The sequence below is a fragment of the Salvia splendens genome, chromosome 13 (genome assembly GCF_004379255.2).
Source record: "Salvia splendens isolate huo1 chromosome 13, SspV2, whole genome shotgun sequence".
Taxonomy (NCBI): domain Eukaryota; kingdom Viridiplantae; phylum Streptophyta; class Magnoliopsida; order Lamiales; family Lamiaceae; genus Salvia; species Salvia splendens.
In genome coordinates, this window is record NC_056044.1 from 21962699 (window position 1) to 21978947 (window position 16249).

General features: G+C 35.0%; 2 protein-coding genes across 2 annotated transcripts; both read right to left on the minus strand.

Annotated features, from left to right (window-relative positions):
• Positions 1 to 4148: 4148 nt before the first annotated feature.
• LOC121760696 lies at positions 4149 to 5369 on the minus strand. The gene is made up of 2 exons (XM_042156328.1): positions 4662 to 5369; positions 4149 to 4586 (listed from the first exon to the last, which is right to left on the minus strand). The coding sequence occupies exons 1-2, from the start codon at positions 5367 to 5369 to the stop codon at positions 4149 to 4151; spliced, it is 1146 nt and encodes a 381-aa protein (XP_042012262.1).
• Positions 5370 to 5587: 218 nt separating this feature from the next.
• On the minus strand, positions 5588 to 6127 carry LOC121760697. Its single transcript, XM_042156330.1, has one exon. It carries the CDS (start codon positions 6125 to 6127, stop codon positions 5588 to 5590), a length of 540 nt encoding a protein of 179 aa, XP_042012264.1.
• Between the last annotated feature and the right edge of the window lie 10122 nt (positions 6128 to 16249).

Sequence of the window (16249 nt, forward strand, 5' to 3'; positions counted from 1 at the left end):
GTCTATTTTATTATGTTGGCAGACAAAATCAAGAATTTGTATTGGTAGTTTGTAAAGAGTGAGAGAAATGCCATGTTTACCATCTTTGTTCTCGTTCCAAATCTTGTTCATATGGAGTTGAATCGTTTTCTACTAAATTAAGTCACTACGAAAAAAAAAGACTAGCAACATATCTTGCAAAGCATAATTCAGTAAAACATAAGCAAATACAAAATGATCGAAAACATGAAGGGTTTTGGATAACAATAACTAATTTAAAATTATAAGATTTGTAGAGATCTAGTGATCTATAAATTGCCATGTATTATTTCATTTTATTATTATTTAAATTTAAAAAGATAATAAAACTACCAAAATTATGGTTTTGGATCAAAATATTAATATGGCGTATTGAACATATTAATATGATTATATGTTAGCACAATTTAGCATTGACATTATATATGTGTTATATTGACATATTATGATACCTATATTGACATTGAACTGTTCTTGAAAAATACGAATATTCAAGAATTTTTTTTTTCAAATTTCAACATCGTAATATATTCAAGCGAGATCTCGTTACAATCCTTGTAAAATTATCTTTAATTTGATATATGTTGTGTAAAAAAATAATTTAAATTGAGATAGTTATAATTATTTAAAGTTTTCAGAAATTTTTTGAAAGTTTGTTATAATTAACTTTTGGTCAATTGACATTAATACCCTTAATTGATATTTTATGTGCATTGTACCGTAATTCTTGCTCAACTAAAATTGAAGCGTTGCTAAAAGGTAATTACGAGTATCGTATCTACATATATTAATAGTAGTTAGTTTCTAAGTACTCCAAGTTTATCGATGAGTACTGTCTATCTAGACCATAGAATTTATTGATGGATTTTTATATACTAAAGAACATAAATAAATAAAATAGAAGGAAAACGAGGTTTAATCATCAAAGAAGGAAATTTTAGGACATTAATTTCATTGACTATTTAGTACTAATTCAATTATACGTTCACTATTCAATTATGAGTGAAGTTATACAAGAGAGAACAAATAATTGTTGTTGAAGCTAAGTTGGGGCATATATATATGTTTTATGGCGCATGTGCAAATCTCTATTTCTTCGCGTTTTGATTACATTGGCAAGATGCGGCGGTGTATATTGTGGTAGACGCAAGCTAAGATTAAGCTACGATTATGAGATTAAATGACATGACAAGATACGATTTTTGAAATGAGATTAAATGACATGATAAATTAACTGATAAAATGAATTGCGTGTAAATGGACCGAAAATAAGGTTAAAGTACACTTTTTGATAGGGGTGAGCAAAAAAACCGGAAACCGAATATCCGAACCGAACCGAAATTTTGAAATTCGGTTCGGTTCGGTTTTAAAAATAAAAAAATTTGGTTTTTCGGTTCGGTTCGGGCGAAGAAAAAAACCGAATAACCGAATTATATATATATTCTATTAATTTAATATATTCTACTATATAATATATATTATATGTATTATTAATTTTATATTATATATAAATATTCTATTAGTATATATAAAATAAAATACACATATATAAATATATATTTATATTAGATTTATTTTTTTCAGGTTTTTCGGTTTTTTTCGGGTTTTTCGGTTTTTTAAGTTCGGTTTTCGGTTTTTCGGTTTCGGTTTTTTGGTTTTTCGGGTTCGGTTCGGTTTGGATTTTGAACTAAATTAGGTTTTTCGGTTTTGGCAAAAAACCGAACCGAAACCCGAATGCACACCCCTACTTTTTGATGTAGTCACTACCGTGTCACAGGTTGTACCATGCGATCACCCTTATCATTTGATATTAATAATTCTATTAAATCTTAGAGCATGAATAACCCCGTCCCCAGTTCCGGCCCCAAGTCCCTTCCACGTCATCATTCCTCTAGAGTTGCGGCCCAGGCCCCAACTGCTCTAACCCTGCAGGCCGCAACCCGGGCCGCAACTAATAAATGACATTATTCACAACTTCAACATATTTTACTCGTAAATGCAATGCGTTGAACAATTCAAGCCGGGAAAATACATTGTTCAGTCGAAAAAAGAAAATTACAAATCCTAGAAAAGAAAATTACAAATCCTAGACAAAATATTATAAATCCTAGAATTTTTTTTTATTAAGCCCTAGAAAATAAAAATTACAATTCCTAGAAAAAATAGTGAAATAATTTAGAGGATAGAAATGGAGAAATTGGTGGAAGAATGTGGAAAAAATGGGTAAAAATAGACAAAAAAAATAAAAAAAAAGAAAAATAATTTTTTTGGGGGTTTGCGGCCCGTCCCGTATCACGCTAACCCTAGGCCGGGCCGGACCCCGGGAGCGTCACCGGGCCGCAAATGCGGCCCGGGACCGGCCCAGGCCGTGACTCTCCTCCATGCAACGCTTGTGACGGGCCGGGACTCGCGATTTGCGGCCCGGCCCCTTGCGTTATTCATGCCCTTACTCCCTCCTCCTCCATCCCATAGAAGATGACATAGTTGAAGAGTGAATCACCTTTTTTGCTGCAATGACATAGTTGAAGAATAACACGAGATTTTAGGAGATGTTTTGTGTGTTAGATGGAGAGAAAAAATAGTATATATTTATATTAATGGGAGAGATAACTTTTTGGCAGGGGCTTCACTAAAAAATCTTGGCGCGCACACACACACACACACACACACACACACACACACACACATACACACACACACACACACATATATATATATATATATATATATAGAGTTGTGATCATATGATAACCCCAGAATATCGTAATAACCCTATAACCAAATCTGAACCACACATATTTTCTAATCTTGTGGTTGAGATTCAAACTTAGATTTACTTCATAAAAAAAAGCGCGAGGGTAAATATGTCATTTTCCTCATTTTATTTCTGAATTTCGCCAAATATCACGTAAAATGATAAAATGATATATGTTAGGTTTATTGCATAGAATGATAGTTTTGTCAGATAGAATGATACTCCGAGTTGATAAAATGATACTTTTGACTGATAAAATGATATATGTTAGGTTTATTGCATAGAATGATAGTTTTGCCGGATAGAATGATACTCTGAGTTGATAAAATGATACTTTTGACTGATAAAAGGATATATGTTAGGTTTATTGCATAGAATGATAGTTTTGCCGGATAGAATGATACTCTGAGTTGATAAAATGATACTTTTGACTGATAAAATGATAAAATGATATATGTTAGGTTTATTGCATAGAATGATAGTTTTGCCGGATAGAATGATACACTGAGTTGATAAAATGATACTTTTGACTGATAAAATGATAAAATGATATATGTTAGGTTTATTGCATAGAATGATAGTTTTGCCGGATAGAATGATACTCTGAGTTGATAAAATGATACTTTTGACTGATAAAATGATATATGTTAGGTTTATTGCATAGAATGATAGTTTTTCCGGATAGAATGATACTCTGAGTTGATAAAATGATACTTTTGACTGATAAAATGATAAAATGATATATGTTAGGTTTATTGCATAGAATGATAGTTTTGCCGGATAGAATGATACTCTGAGTTGATAAAATGATACTTTTGACTGACTGATAAAATGATAAAATGATATATGTTAGGTTTATTGCATAGAATGATAGTTTTGCCGGATAGAATGATACTCTGAGTTGATAAAATGATACTTTTGACTGACAAAATGATACTTAAATAAGATTTTACGTATTTAAATGAGCGAAATTTGGATACGTAAATTTTATCATGAGCGAAATTCAGAAATTAAATAAGCGAAATGACATATTTACCCTCTGCGCCTTTTTTATGAAGGAAATATAAGTTTGAATCTAGACCACGTGATTTTAAAAATGTGTGGTCCAGATTTAGTTATAGGGTTATTACGGAAATTGGAGTTATCATTATAATGCACCCCTATATATATATATTATAAAAAACAATAATAAAAATTCTAAAAATGCATAAATATCTAATACATAAAATTAATCCAAAACAAGTTTGACAAAAAAAGAATAATACAGTTTGCTAAAGCAGCGGCAACTGAATTCTACGTGTTTTCATCGATTGAAAACGCTGCAGGATAGGCTCGTTATCAATCGTTGAAAAAATATCCTTCTCAATATACACAACTAGACGTCATTCATCCACTCGTTTCCCATTGGATTTCGTAAATCAGTCTTGATAGTTTTCATTGCAGAAAATGCTCTCTCAATAGAAGCAGTAGCAACAGGTAAAATCAAGGTCAGCTCAATAATCCGATAGGCCAATAGAAAAACTAAATGCTTCTTAGTTTTGACCATTGTCATAGCAAAACTTCCCAAATCACTAAGCGCAATAAATTGAGGATCACACTGTACATTAGCAATAAAATTACTAACTTGCCGTGGAAGAGGTAAACATTCGCTCGCAGAGAAGTCCTCGGGATATAAAGTAGCAATATGAATGACTTGATGCTCATTGAATTCAGAGAAAGAATTTCTTGGATCAAGACACACTATGCATTTTAGCAAGTCGGTGCTAGCTTCAGAAAACCGATTATTCATCTCTTGAATAATTAAATCAACAACCTTAATATTGCAGCCACAATAAGTTAATGACAAGTAAATATATCGATAAAAACATGAATAAAAATATTAGATTACCTGATAATGATGTAAGTTTGTGATCAACTCTGCTCCATGCTTTTTTCGACCAGGGCGTGGTATGATGTCCTCCATATTAACTTGTGAAATATTGTGCAACTCACAAAATCTATTTGTTTGGTCTAACAAGGCTTCCCATCCATCCTCCCTAAAACTTTGCAATTGATGTTTCACACTTTGGATCAATGATATACCTTGTACAATGTTTTGATCTTTCCGTTGTAGGGTATGAGACAATTCATTTGTAGTTCCTAGTAAGTGTTTCATCAAGTGCAAAGTAAAAACAAACTCATAATTATCCATCCTTTCGATCAAGCCTTCAGTAGTACTTCTATTATCAAGGATAGTGGCATCATCTCTAACAATTTCCAACACCTTCTCAACCACGGGCCACATAGAGCATAAACGAAGCAATGTAGAGTAATGTGAGCCCCAACGAGTGTCTCCTGGTCTTACCAAAGTAGTTTCTTGATCCAAAGAATGAGAACAAGTGTCAGTTACATGTACGCCCCCAAGAAATCGCTCAATCACATATCCTTCACTATTCACGTATCTTAAAACAACACTCATTTGTTCCTTCAATGAAACATCTCGAGCCTCATCAACCAAGATAGTGAAAACTCTATCCCCAATATCTTTGACTATGGCAAGTGTGACTTCTGAAACACAAGCATTTGCTAATTCCTTTTGAATTCGTGGAGAAATCATCTGATTATTAGCAGGAGCATTTGTACCAACACTTTGGAAACATCGCCATTATGTTGACTAAGTCATTGAAGCAACTCAAGAAAATTACCTAGATTTGAAGAACTACTTGATTCATCGTGTCCACGAAAAGGCAATCCCTGTTTTAAAAGAAAACAAGTCACTTCCAATGAAGCAGTCAACCAAACACGATATGCAACTTCCGCCTTACGAGTATTTGATCAAAATACATTTGCCACACCGTGTCTTTGATCTTGAAAAGCTTCAAACTGAATCCAAGCATTATTGTGACAACTATTTGCAGCCCCAACATGTTGATTAAATTTTTCTACTGCATTTTTCCAATTGTTAAAGCCTGTCTTTGTAAAAGCATCTTCTGCATATCGACCTCCTTTATCCGATTGCTTGAAAAGATAGCACCAAAAGCAAAAGGCTGCATTTTTTGATGCACTATACTCTAACCATGGAAATTTTGTAAACCAAGCATCTTGAAAACTTCTTTCTTGAATACCATATTTCTTTTTCGGATATGTATTCCCAATTGGTTGGCAAGGACCTTTAACCAAATATTCTCTCTGTACTCTATCCCGAATAGCAACATCAAAAGCCTCTATTGACTTTCGTTTTCTTGGATCAACATCAATATCATTCCAATCCAATTTAACTTCTATTGCAGACTGATTTTCTACTGATTCAACAATTCTAGCATTTGAAGAAGATGAAGAACCACCACTTTGGTTCTTCTTAAAATAACGTTTCATCTTCTGTATTAGCAATTTAGTAAAATAGTTTAATAAATCACAAAATACTATGTAAATAAAAGTTATGAATCTAAAGTATCTAACACATTGTGATTGTGTAAACTATGACAAAAGAAAAGAAAAAACTGACCTTACTTTACCAATGAAAGTTGTGAAGAAGACTAGTAATTCCCGTTTGGAATTTGTGGGAGAAGTTTCATTTTTTTGGTTCCGCCGTTTGGAAAACTTTGAATGGGGTAGGGCTGGACAAAGACAAATCCTTTTAAGTTTTTAATTAATTACTTTTAGTGATAAAAGCATTAGGTAAAATTTAGGAATCAATATTTAAAAGTGTTATTTAATAACTTTAAAATGGGTGACACTTTTATTATTATTTGTAAACCTAACACGTCTAACACGTGCCGTTTAAATAGGGAGTAGGGCAGTAGGCATAGACTTTTTCTATTTTTATTATTTTATTCATTTAAGTTTAATGGCTCTTAATTAATTATCGTCTTCCTCTTCTCAACTCAGCGCCATTGTTGTGAAGTTTTAATCTGTAATTTTAATTTTCAGCCCCTCTTTTCCATTAAACCTCTAATAATTTAGGCATCAAAGCTATTAACTTGGCGAGGGCTAACTATAGGTTCGAAATTTTTAAAAAAATTTTGCAGTAGAAATTTATTAAAAAAAAATGGTTTGGGAGGGGCTTAGGGCATCCACAATGGGACGGATGTCCCGGCGGACATCTCGACGGACTTCCCAAAAACACCTCCTGCCACGTTATAAGGACATCCCACTGCATTGCCACGTCATAAGGACATCCCACTACAGAATGACGGACATCCCCAAGGACATCTCGACGGACATCCACAAAAAAACAATAAAAAATCGGGACGTCCGTCGTGTTAACACAATGGCGGACGTCCCGACGGACGTCCCGGAAAGCTGCGGAACTCCGATGTCCGCAGGGGACGTCCGTATCCGTATGCATGCTGCCTAATGGCGGACGTCCCGCGCGGACGTTCAGCACGCCGGTCCGACGTCCGCCATTGTGGATGCTCTTAAGCCCCTCACCTCCTCCACCTGCGTCTGCCACTGACGATGCGGCCGCGACACATATACAGATATACCCATTGTGGTGCATTAGTTACTCATTCTTAATTTAACTTGCTAACTTATCAATACAATATGTTAAAAATATCAACACAATCACATTTATATAAATTTGTATTGACATTGATATTTAATTTGTTAACTTATCAATGTGTTAAAAATATGTCAACACGATCACATTAAAATAAATTTGTGTTGACATTTTAAATATCAATGTCAACACAGTGTATTAAAATATCAACTGAATTTATGTTGACATTTCAATGTCATCGCGCTATTATTTTTAATACACTGCATTGATGAGTTAATAGAGTTAGCGACTTTAAAAAGTTAGCAACGAATCACACCTCTATACCCAGTTGTATAGTAGTATGCAGTATTCCTCCCGTCCGCTATTAGGAGTCTCATTTCTTGGCGGCACTGGTTTTAAGAAATAATAAAAAAGTGGGTGAGAAAAGTTAGTGGAATATAAGTCTCATTTATATGTATATTAGTTTTAAATGAAATGTGAGTGGAATGAGTTAGTGGAATGTGAGACTCTATTATAATTTATAGTAAAAGTGAACCGAGACTCTTATTCATGGACAAACTAAAATGAAAAAAACGAGACTCTTATTCGCCAACAGAGAAAGAGAGCAGTATTTATACGTGGAATCACGTTGTACACCAACTTGTAAGATTTGCAAAATCAATCCTCATTATAGTAACACAAATTTTAGATGTCGCCTGCAAATTAAAACAGGAGTATTGGTTTAGTTGTGCCCTAAAGTGTTGTCTTTTCTCTAAAATATATATTCATAACCAATCTCCATGTTACAAGTGGCATTTTTTAGGCGTCCCCCCATTCTCCCTGGTCTCCTATCTCCCACATGCATGCATCAAGTGTAACATTATCTAAAAATATATACAACTATGCAAGTACAATTAAAAAAGTAGTCTTGATTTGATATGAATAAACACAATTGTAAATATAAATTAAAAATGAAGAAACACATTTAAATTTAAATAGAGGTTGGTGGTGCAAGTAGGAAGATGAGAAATAAATAAGAGAAGGGAGTCAACATCCACAGCTATAGAAATTGATGGGGCCATTGTAAAAAGCCTGCAAAGAATTTAAGTCAAAAGGAGTAACAATATAAACCCTAGCCCATAACTCTTTAAATTCTCTCTCTGTACAGAAGGAAATGGCTGACCACTGCATTAACTCTCATCAAATGAATGCCTCACCAGCAAAATCATTTTCTTTCTCATCATATATTCCTCAAATTTCTGCATACAATTAATGCACTTGTCTATATAAAGGAAAGGAGAAATTTAATTTCTCTGCAAGGAATTTATGGATACATGTACAAAAATCCCCAACTCATGATGATCAAGAACATGCATATCTCAGTTAGTAGATAGTACAAGAGGGTGTGATAAATCATAAAACAAAGGCAATCATGAGTTTCTTGCTATCTACACATTTTTGTATATACTTATTTTTATACATGTACAATAGGATTCTTTTATCGCATTATACTTTTTATAAGTACGAGTACTACTCCTTATTTGTTAGATTATGACAATAGTTGCGGATGTAAGGAATTATATTATAATGCATTATTTAAATTTATAATTTCAAATCCGTGGCTTATGCAGATCGGTGACCGTGACTCTATACAATTTAGAAAAACAAAAATCCATACAAAAATTAGGGACAAATTATATGGTTGTATCAATGTGTTGGTAAATGGTAATTATTCATCAAACTTGAGAAGAAAAATCAACATAAACGGAGATCTATTAGGGCAAAAAAATTGATGAGAACTTTCTCAAACAATTTTTCCAACGTTATAATGAAAGCATAAATTAACTAATTAAATCATTTATTTTTTTGATCTGTAATCTCATTCTTGCAAATAAATATATCGATGGTTGAATCTTGGTCGTCCGTGCTATCAACAACACACGCATTTAGGTAAGAAAAAGAAGAGAGAGAGGCTAATTTTTGTTTGATTTTTGGGAAATTAATCGAAAGAGAAAAGGAAAGTGCGAGAAACGTGGAAAAGGGCTCTCCTCTCTTGTCTGGACTCAAGTTGCCAACATGGGCACTCCCACAATCATCACTAAAAGCCTGCAATTAAACAAACTAGACACAAAATATATAAAACAAGAATTATTAATTTCATCCAACAAAGAAAACTTATATACTGTAAAAAATAACTTGGATGAGGACGACGAAGCTTGTAGGTAGAAGGAACCGTGAAACTCAGGATGGATAGCGCTATGACATACTCGAAGAAGTGCTCGTTAGCTAGCCATGGTGCTATCCCTCCTGAGCTTTACAGTTTCCTTCTCTACTCTCTCTCTCATGAGTTTTGGTCGTTTTCAAGCATTTACATGAATGGTGTAGCGTAGTAGAAAGGGTGTGTATTTATAGGTGGAAAATTTTTTATTTCAATACACCACTACTTTTTTATATAGAGTATATTTAATTGGGTATCATCTTCATCACACCTTTGCAATTGTTACAATCTCTTTTTATTTTGAGAAAAAAAGAACATGTTACTTTAACGTACATTGCCGACTTGATTTGATCAATGCTAAATTAAATTCTAGAATTATCAACCAATGCATGAGAAATTTTAGTTGATCTTAGTTGTGCTTGAATTTTTGTTTCAATCTACCTCTTGCATGCTATTATGGACTAGGCGAAATTTTTTTTTCCAACGACTTCATAGTCTTACAATTAAACGGGATAAAAATATGTATAGGTATGCTAAATACTCACAATTTAATTAGGCATTGATGTGATTAATTGTAATTAATAAAGTAGCATATATTCAACTGTACATTACTATCATAGTATAAGTTTAATGGTTTAGTAGATGTTGTCCATTGCTTTCTATATTTCATTCAAAATAACCACATTTTTAAATGATATGGAACTTTAGGTAGAATTATTCGATAGCAGAGTTCAGAAAAAATAATAGGAGTAATTGAATTTTTTAATCAGTAAAAAGACATGCATGTTTTTTTTCACAAAAATAAAGGTAACATTTTAATTCAAAACAAACTAAAAAGAAACTATAGATATTTGGAACGTGCTCTTAGAGCATCCACAGTGGCGGCGAGCGGACCGGCTAGCCGATTCCCGGCGCTGGCCGGTCCGCTCGCCGAACCATTGCAGCCGGCCAGCGCCAAATCGGCGAGAAAATCGGCGAGCGTACGCCGATTCTCGAGCGCTAGCCGATGCGCTCGCCGATCGGCTGGCCGCCATTGCAGGCTCCCGATCGGCAAGCGATCGGCCAGCCGATTTTTTTATTTTTTTATTTAATTTTCGAAACACTATATATACGCGATTTGCACGTCATTTTCATTCGCACCACTTGTTTTAACAAGTTTTCTCTCTATCTTAATTTCTGTACAAGAGCAACAACGTGAAATGAGTAGCGCGGGTGGTAGTAGTGGTGGTAGTGGTGGGGATGCTGAGGAGTACGAACGACGAATGAACGAAGAGTTGGAGGCCTATACGTCCCGTGAGATAAACCGGCTGATACAAAGGGCCTTACAGCTGCCGGTACCTTGACCTCGACCCGTTGTCCACCGCCGAGCAGTGATTGAGCGATATCACGTAGCTGCATATCAGCGGCTATATGAAGACTACTTCGCACCGGAGCCGCGGTTCAACGCCAACCTTTTCAGGTGGCGTTTTAGGATGAGCAAGGCCCTGTTTATGTGTATTGTTGACGCTTTGGAGCGTCGATATATGTGTTTCCGCTTCAGGCACAATGCGGCTGGCAGACCCGACCACACACCTATTCAAAAGTGCACTGCGGCAATCAGGCAGTTGGCCTACGGAGACGCGGCAGACATGTGGGACGAGTACCTCCACATTGGTGAGACGACTGCCCTTGAATGTATGAAGTATTTCTGTCAGGGCATGGTTGAAATATTCCGTGATCAGTACCTTTGAAGCCCTACCCCGAAGACTGCCAGGAGCTGATGCAGATGCACGGGGAGAAGCATGGGTTCCCTGGTATGTTAGGAAGTATAGATTGTATGCATTGGGAGTGGAAGAACTGCCCTGCTGCCTGGAAAGAGTTCTACACGACCGGCTACAAGGGAAAGAATCCCACGATGATCCTCGAGGCCGTAGCTGATTACCGGCTGTGGATTTGGCATGCATATTTTGGGGTAGCCGGGTCGAACAACGACCTCAACATCCTCAACTCGTCGCCCCTTTTCAACGAGCAGTGTCACGCGTCGGTCCGGCCATCAGTTTTATCGCCAACGGGAACCAGCATGATATGGGCTACTACTTGGCGGATGAGATATACCCTAGGTGGCCCGTCTTTATGAAGACGATCAGGTGCACATCAGATGAGAGGAAGGCCTACTTTGCGGAACGGCAGGAGTCGGCGAGCAAGGACGTGGAGCGCGCATTTGGTGTGCTCCAGTCTCGATGGGCGACAATTAGGGGTCCAACGCGTTTGTGGCATGTCGACTGCATTGCTGATATAGTGTACGCCTGTATTATCATGCACAACATGATTGTCGAAGATGAAGGTGTACAACTGACTAGTTGGGCCAACGACATGCGCCAAGTGGAAGCTCATATTCGACTCCAAAATGATTTAATTGAAGAGTTTTGGGCGCGGAGGACTGCACGACGTTAGTTTTTTTTAATTATGTAATTTTTTTTAATGTACCTTTTTTATTTAAATAAATTTATTACATTTTCCCGTATCTGTGTCGTAAGTTAAATTCCGTATTTTGGGTGATTGTTATTTTTATAATTTTGTTTATTGTGGCTAGCCTATGGCTAGCCTATTGCTTGTCCTGATGATGTGGCAGGAGGAGTTTTTAGTGCTGATGATGTGGCAGGAGGAGTTTGTGGCTAGACTATAGTTGGGCTATGACTGAGCTATTGTCATTGTGGATGCTCTTAGCATAGATGGATGGACATGTCTTAGTCTCATGAAATTCCTGATATTTTCAAGAAAAGGGTTGTGATATAAGCAGATTTTATTCTTAATGCCAAATGTCAGAACTAAAATATGATTCATATTAGACAACACATAATTCATTTTAAGATCATTTTAGTTATATCTTTCTGCAATGAAGTTCGTACAAAATGAAGTAAAATGATCTAAAATTGAAGCGTATCATTTGTTTGATTTATTTTATCCACTATATTATAAAAATGGATAACTAAGATTTGGTATCTTGTTTGATTTTTAAAATTAATTCGAGAACGAATATAATCTTATACGTGACCATCACCATATCTTATATGATGACGTATTTCTTTTATAATATTCTTGATTGTCTTTTTTATATAAGATGTATGTACCGACCAGTATTTTGATGGGCTTATATTTGACTTTTATCTTTTAAACATTAAGATTTAAAGTACTAAATATTAGGAGTACTTTAAAACATTATAATTTAAATTATAATTTTGATTTACTTCTAGTTAATAATAAGTACGGAGTAGCAACTTAAACTATAGTTTTCAAATATTTTCGTACGATTAAATTATGATGAAATTTGTTGTGATTTTTATATATTTTTTCATTATATCGTCACCACATATATAACTATTTAACTACCATAATTTAGAATAATAGCAAATTTATTCAGAAATTAATCAAAATTTCTGATTTAAATGACAAAATTACAGAACTTTAATTGAATGGAATATTTATGAAAGGTATAAAAGTTATGACCTCTACTTTTGAAAATGATAAAATTTATACGCTCCATAATTTTAATTTTAAAACTCTTTTTGGATTCTAGTGACAATTTTTGGCTCAGTGGTGGATATACATGAGAAATATAGCGTGCGTGTCATATATTGAAATGACTTAATTGACTTCATTAAAACATTTATTTATATATTCTATATTAAATTTTACATATTGAACTATAAATTAAAGTATTCGGAGTGGGTTATATTATCTTTATCGTTGGAGTTGCATGAATTATTCTACTTTCATGATGATGGTAAGACATTCTTTTTAGCTCAACCAATTGAAAGTAGGGATTTGAGAAGCTTCTTATTTAAGTCCCACCTATCATGTTAACATGTTTGTTAGGTTAATTATTATTATATTTATATTGTTGTCTTGTCTGATATTAGAAGTTAATGAGAATAGTTTATATCACTTCTTTGAAATTTGTCTACTTTAATCTTCAAGAAGACTGGTTGTTAGAATTTCTATTTAATCAAGAGTTAACCATTACCAATAATGATGATATAAGTGAATCTGAATTACCATATTTAGACATAGTAATAAAAGTAAACAAATAAAGATAAAACAGTAGCGAAAGACTTTGTATAGTTTAAGTTGGAATTATTTTTTATATTTGGTTTTATTTGTAATTTATTATATTTTGTCATTAAGACTGAGATCATTAAATTCATTATTTTAATGATTTCATGAAATATTGAATGTCCATATTAAATATATTGAGCAATTAAAAATTTACGATTTCGGATGCTAGACACAAATTCTTTGAACTCATCATACTAATCTTGTTTGTAACTATCCCAACATACTATCATTTATTGTAAAAATCGAATAGTACTTCTAGAGTAATCATGCTAACCTAGGGACGGAGCTAAAAATTAATACAAAGAGGGGCAAAAATATATATAGGCAAAATTTAAGAGTTTTAAGAGGGACAATTAGTGAAAAATTAAAGCAAATAAAATTTATAGTATAACGTATAATTTCTATATATGTGATGAAATTTAAGCTGCTAGCTCTATTACTGTTGCACAATGCTGAAGTACTGGTCCTTTTTTATTAATAGATGAATATAACTTTAAAGCTCGTGGAAAGGTGAATTCGCATGTGACACATTTGATCTAATTAGATATTAACTATTAGGCCAACATACTACACTAATGAAGTATTAATCTTGATATATAAGCGACTAAGGTCCATTTTGATCTTTTACATATTGCGATTTTTTTATTTTGATAAAAAACATTATCTTTTAAATTATTCGGTCTCTCACAAATAAAAACGGGTCACATTTGGTCCATTTTGGATGGTTCCGTCAAATTTGACGGAAACCCTAAACCCAAACCTCCCTCACCACCTACGCCACGGCGTCCACCTTCCGTCATCCCTCAGCCTCACCCACCGTCGTCACCGTCTCTTCCCTCAGCCTCACCCCCTCCTTACATCATCTCCCTCACCACCTCCGCCACGTCGTCCACCTTCCTCGCCTCGCTCAACTCAGCAATCAATCCCCCGTAGCTGTCGCAATCGGGGACACATTCCGCCCTCCCCATCCCTTTCAACACCTCCACCGCTTCCCCAAATTGACCGATTTTCGAAAGAGTTAGAAATAGGTAATCGCAGGTGCCGCAACCGGGGGTGTATCCGATCGATTTCATCTCCGACAAAATTAGCGACGACGCCTTCTGATGTTGCCGCAGCCACGATTTGAGAGGAGGAGGTGGAACTGCTGCGGGGGGAGGCAGCCGTAGCGGAGGGTGCCTGGACAACGGCGAGGGGGAGGTGGTCGATGGAGGGGTCGAGGGTGAGGGAGAGGGAGAGGAGGCGAGACGATGACATGGCGGTGAGCAGCAGCGGCATAACACCGGTAGTCGGAAGACGGCATGTCCGAGGAGAAATGAGGGTGCCGCGAAATCGATTCTGAGGCAGAGGGGGATGACACCGAGAAGGCCGTGTTTCAATTTGGAACTTCTAATTGAGAAGAAAAGAGCGAGAGAAGGACATGACAAAGATAGAAAGAGGGAGGAAGAGGACCGAAGGTGATGGTATGGCGGAGCTTGGCGGCGGAGATGCTGGAGAGGGGAATTTTCGTCAAATTTGACGGAACCATCCAAAATGGACCAAATGTGACCCGTTTTTATTTTTAAGAGACCGAATAATTCAAAAGATAATGTTTTAGACCAAAATAAAAAATCACAATATATTAAGGACCAAAATGAGCCTTTAGTCTATATAAGCTGAAAGTAGATTTTGTCCTATTGATTGTGGTGTTCACTTAAAAATGTCTCATCATTATTGTAATCCACATTACATATCCAATGTAGTAGTATTATTGGTGAGAATAAATGTCACGTAAACAAATTTTCGATGACATCATTGTGTAATCCGAAAATTTTCGATGTCACGTAAACAAATTTTCGAAAATTTAACATAATAGCCGAAGTTAGACATCATTATCTATGTGATGTGACAATACACATTTGTGGTGTAATTTGAAAAATTGTTAGTTTTACTTAATTATGTCATGTCGTTTAAGGCTTTTTACTCAGTTTTATCTCAATGTTCGTGGCATTTACTCTACTTTGTCTTATAAAGACACTGAATTGGAACAAATTGAATGAAACTGTTCATCGAACAATATTCTAACACCAAAAAATTATCTAAGGTGTCGTACAAATGTTTCGATTAAGAACAAAAAATTTGACTGGAAACACACGTTAGGAAAATCTACCATTGAAGATAATAACAATTGCTTGCTCGTTCTCTACGAGAAAGTTCCTTCATAATCTACCATTGAAGATAATAACAATTGCTTGCTCGTTCTTTACGAGAAAGTTCCTTCATATTCGATCTCAGTGTCATTATCACTCAATTTTTTTCCATCACCTTTCTTTACATAGTCAAACAACTTAAAATTTGTACCTAAGTTTACTCGAAAGAGAAAACTTGGCCTCAAAATTGGGATTAATTAATCATCCAAAGACAAAATTAGGCAAAGAAATAAATAAATTAGAACCTGTCGAGGACACCAGTTGATCATTTGTATTCATCATATTGTATTAGGCTATTAGCTGTCAGCATATCATTTTGTCCCATCCTAGTTCCTGCAACATAAATAAAATAAATAGAGCTGTAAAACGTGATTATATGAAGCTGATAATTGAACTTCATGTTTGGAAGCTTGACCAAAAATGGTCTAGCCATGATTCCATCGAGGCGTGGGCTTTTCCATAATTTCTGCAATTTTTTTTCCATTTTAAGCATTACATTATTTTGACCATTACCCTCT

Bases quoted from the DNA above. Each gene is read 5' to 3' on its own strand.
- LOC121760696 (XM_042156328.1), bottom strand. From the start codon at position 5,369: ATGATTTCTCCACGAATTCAAAAGGAATTAGCAAATGCTTGTGTTTCA. The intron at 4,587-4,661 runs GTAATCTAATAT...TGCAATATTAAG, and splicing joins CAAACTTACATCATTATCAG to GTTGTTGATTTAATTATTCA.
- LOC121760697 (XM_042156330.1), bottom strand. From the start codon at position 6,127: ATGAAACGTTATTTTAAGAAGAACCAAAGTGGTGGTTCTTCATCTTCT.